This window comes from Diabrotica undecimpunctata, chromosome 5 (assembly GCF_040954645.1).
Source record: "Diabrotica undecimpunctata isolate CICGRU chromosome 5, icDiaUnde3, whole genome shotgun sequence".
NCBI lineage: Eukaryota > Metazoa > Arthropoda > Insecta > Coleoptera > Chrysomelidae > Diabrotica > Diabrotica undecimpunctata.
In genome coordinates this window covers 42,513,748-42,517,653 of record NC_092807.1, presented here as the reverse complement: position 1 = coordinate 42,517,653, position 3,906 = coordinate 42,513,748, and the positions used below count along the sequence as shown (strand labels likewise).

At 31.5% G+C, this 3,906-nt stretch overlaps 1 protein-coding gene across 1 annotated transcript; it reads left to right on the top strand.

The window, feature by feature from the left end:
* The first annotated feature begins 283 nt into the window (after positions 1–283).
* LOC140442163 (uncharacterized) lies at positions 284–694 on the top strand. Its single transcript, XM_072533242.1, has one exon. The coding sequence runs from the start codon at positions 284–286 to the stop codon at positions 692–694; it is 411 nt and encodes a 136-aa protein (XP_072389343.1).
* The last annotated feature ends 3,212 nt before the right edge of the window (positions 695–3,906 follow it).

Below are 3,906 nucleotides of genomic sequence, written 5' to 3'. Positions count from 1 at the left end.
TGTTTATACTTCTTTAAAAAGTTTAACATGGATTAAAAAATTGATATCTGACATTGACAGATGACATCTAGCAGGTATCTTAAAATAAGATACCTGATAAGATATACCCCAGGGACTCTACGAAAATGGTAATAAACCATCTGATGTCGTTAGAAGATTGGCACAACCTATTTATGTAACGGGGCGCAATATAACGGCAGATCATTGGTTTACAGATGTGCAACAATGTTACCGAATGAAAAAGTAATAGACTGTCGTATGTTGGCACAATAAAAAAAATAAAATGGAACTGCCAGTCGATCTGCTAAGTCTAAAAGCTCGAACACCACAGTCAACTATATTTGGTTTTGGAGAACACTCCACTATTGCTTCCTACGTACCAAAAAAGAATCGAAATATTCTTTCTCTATCGATTATATCTTCTCATTCTTACGATAATTCCATAGATCAGACATCAGGACAAGCTACGAAACCAGACATGATCACATATTATAATAAAACCAAGTCAGGTGTCGACGTTGTCGATAAGCTTTGCGCTTCCTACAACGTTGCTAGAAACACACGTAGTTGTCCCATGGTCGTCTTTGTTTCCATGCTGAACGTTGCAGGCATTAATGCCCAAGTAATTTGCAGAAGGGAGAAATACACCCAAGGCCCAAGGCGTCGCCATTTTTCTTCGGAAACTAGGCCATGAGTTAGCCTTACCACAATTACAAAAAGAAGTCATATGACACAAAGTATACCACGTTCTCTTTCTGAAACGCTCAGCAGATTTACACCAATGGAAGAGCCCGATGAAGAAGCTGGACTAGTGGCTGTAGATTTAGCTCAAATAAAGCGTCGTTGCTGTTACACATCACGAAGGATCAGGTTGACCAAAACCTTTTGCAAGAATTGGAAACGATATATTTGTGGCGAGCATACAACCCCAGTGTAATCACATCATGTCACTCAAGGTTATAAGAACAAGCAGATGTCACTGTGTCTGTCACTTATGTGTCAAGTGACACATAAGTGACAGATCGTCACCACACGGAACTGAAATAAAGATTTTTTTTTAAATGTTTATAAAAAAATAATATATTTTATGTTTGCGTCATATAGGAAGGCAACATTTTATTTTTACCAATTTATAATGTAAGAAATCAAATTATTTTATACGAATACTTAGGTTAAATTTCTATGCAAATTACCGTTTTTTTATAATATATAAATGTTTTAAATCCTACTAAACGAATAAATTATAAAAATAATAAAAAAACACAACTAAAACACCACATATATCTGACTCCGTGTTACAAAAATTTTATAATCACGTATCAAACAGATACATTGCGACCGTTACTAACAATAGCTTTTTACTGGTCACGTCTTCGGATTTACATACACAAATAGTTTTTTTGTTATCACAATGTGTTTACACAAACAAAAAAGGAGGAACATAAGGAATTATTGGATGTAATCTACAACTACGCTTGATCCAATAACTATTGCTGTTACTGTAATTTTAAGTCAAAGTTAGATGTATCATTTTGATACATTACGACAGCTTTTATACAAGAGTAAGTTGCGACCGATGGAAGGTTAAGCATATATCACAATTGGACAGTGATATGTTCTGCTTCAATAAAGTTTATAATTACTCTGTGCAGTACTCTGACAAGAAGTTAAAGTTTAGCTTTTAACCTAGCAGGGAGACAAGTAGTCGAAAGGAGATTTGATTATAAATGGAATGTTTTGATTTTGAGTTGAAACCTTTGACATTAAGCAGAAGTAACAGTCTTCACAATACTTCCTTTGGTCTCGCCGTACAAAAAGGTATCCCAATTTAAAAACTTTCCTTTTTGCCCTTAACCCAGTTTCAAGGGCCGTCCTCACATATATTTTTAACTCTATAGGTATTCCAAATGAATAAATTTTGTCTTTATTAGTGCTATCCAAAATCTACACAAATGCTTTCTTCACAAGTTGAGTTAACAGACACCACAGATGTAATGAAAAAAAGCCAGGTTTATTTTTGAACGGTTGCAAAATTATTATATAAACAAAATTATAATTATACCTTACTTACCTAACTTGGTAAGTATCACTACACAAACATTTCTGCGCATTAATAATTAAAAATTTTAATTTAAATTTACACTATCAGCAAAGTTTTATTATTTTTTTCTATTTTATTAATTTTAAGTTTATTTATTATCTCTGGTTACTGTTTTATCTTTAATGTAACAATATGTCTAATATGCCTCCATTATTATCCTAAATTCATGCAAACAAGACATCACAATGTACCTTGTAACTGGTATTATGCATGGTAGGAACACAACATTAATAATCGAATATTTCTGAACTAATTGTAGTCATAGACAGAGGAGCTAATAGCTTATTTAATATAATGGCGATGTACACGTGACACTGTAGCAAATAGGATGGAGCCTTACATTGTCAGATGTTCAGTAATTTCTCGCTTGGTTATAATAAAATTAATTAGAATTAATGGATATACAGTATGTTTTTTAGTGTTAAACTAGATCTGAAGAGTTTTTGTGGAGATTATTATTATTTAGTAACAAGTAAACAAGTTTGTTTGTTTTTATTTTAAGATATTGTTTTTTATTTTAATTAATACCTGGTTGATATATACAGTGTGACCCATTTAGATTGGAAACATCTCTGTAAAATTTGAAGGTGTTAACCGATTTTAATCAAATTTTTTTTTAATGTCATGTAATAAAAGGTCTATTGCGGGACAAAATATGAAATATTTAGTTATATTTTCAGGGCATTCTACGATACTTTTTCTTCGTCGAAAATGGAGAATTTGTATTAGCGTTTTTTTTATTAAAAAAATTTCTACGCCACTGGATTTAGAGTGGCTTTAAATAGCTATGACAAAAATTTTATTAAAATATATTTATTAATAACGAAGTTATGACAACTTAAAATTTTAAAACTCACTAAGCTACGAGTCAAAAAAGAACACCCTGTATCAACAGATAACCATAAAACTAATTATTTTTCAAATAATTTTAATAATAAACCACTACTAGCCAAAAAATGTTTAAAATAGCATAAAAATTTAATGCAAGTAACGCTACATTATTATTAACCTTATATGCTACAACTTAAATCTCAGTTGCCATGACAACGATATTACTGTTTGAGATTATTTGTGTCATACAAATTTCAGTGCTAGCATAAATTTATGCATAATATCTGCAACAATATTTACTTCAAATTCTTTTAATAATATTTTGTGTCATGGCTGCAAGATTAAGTTTGAGAGAAAAAATTGAAATTATACGTCTTTTGGGAGATAACGATAGAAGTGCCAGGGAAGTTTGTACACTATTTAATGACAAACATGTGGATCGTCCTAATATTAGCTGCGGTACGGTAAACAAAATAAATAGAATATTTAAAGAATATGGTGCAGTATCAAAACTAATTTTAAAAAATAACCCGTTACAAAGAAGAAGAGGAAATGATCAAATAATTTTAGATCATTTCAGAAAGAACCCTAATGGCAGTTTAAGGAATGCCAGTTTATATTTGAATGTGCCTCGAGAGAGTATTCGGCAATGTCTTAAGGTAAATAATATTAAACCTTTCAAACCAAAATTCTTACATAAATTACAAGAAGGCCCCGAAGCAAAACGTTTAGAATATTGTTTATGGGCCCAAGGGGAATATTTAAACAATATAAATTTTCTAAAAAACGTGTTGTTTACCGACGAAGCCACTTTCACTACAAATGGAGTAATATCATCACAGAATTGTCGCTATTGGACAGCAGATAATCCCCATTGGGTAATAAACTGTAAAAGCCAGTATTCTCAAAAAATCAATGTCTGGTGTGGTATACTGAACGAGCGAGTTATTGGTCATTTCTTTTTTGAAGAAAAC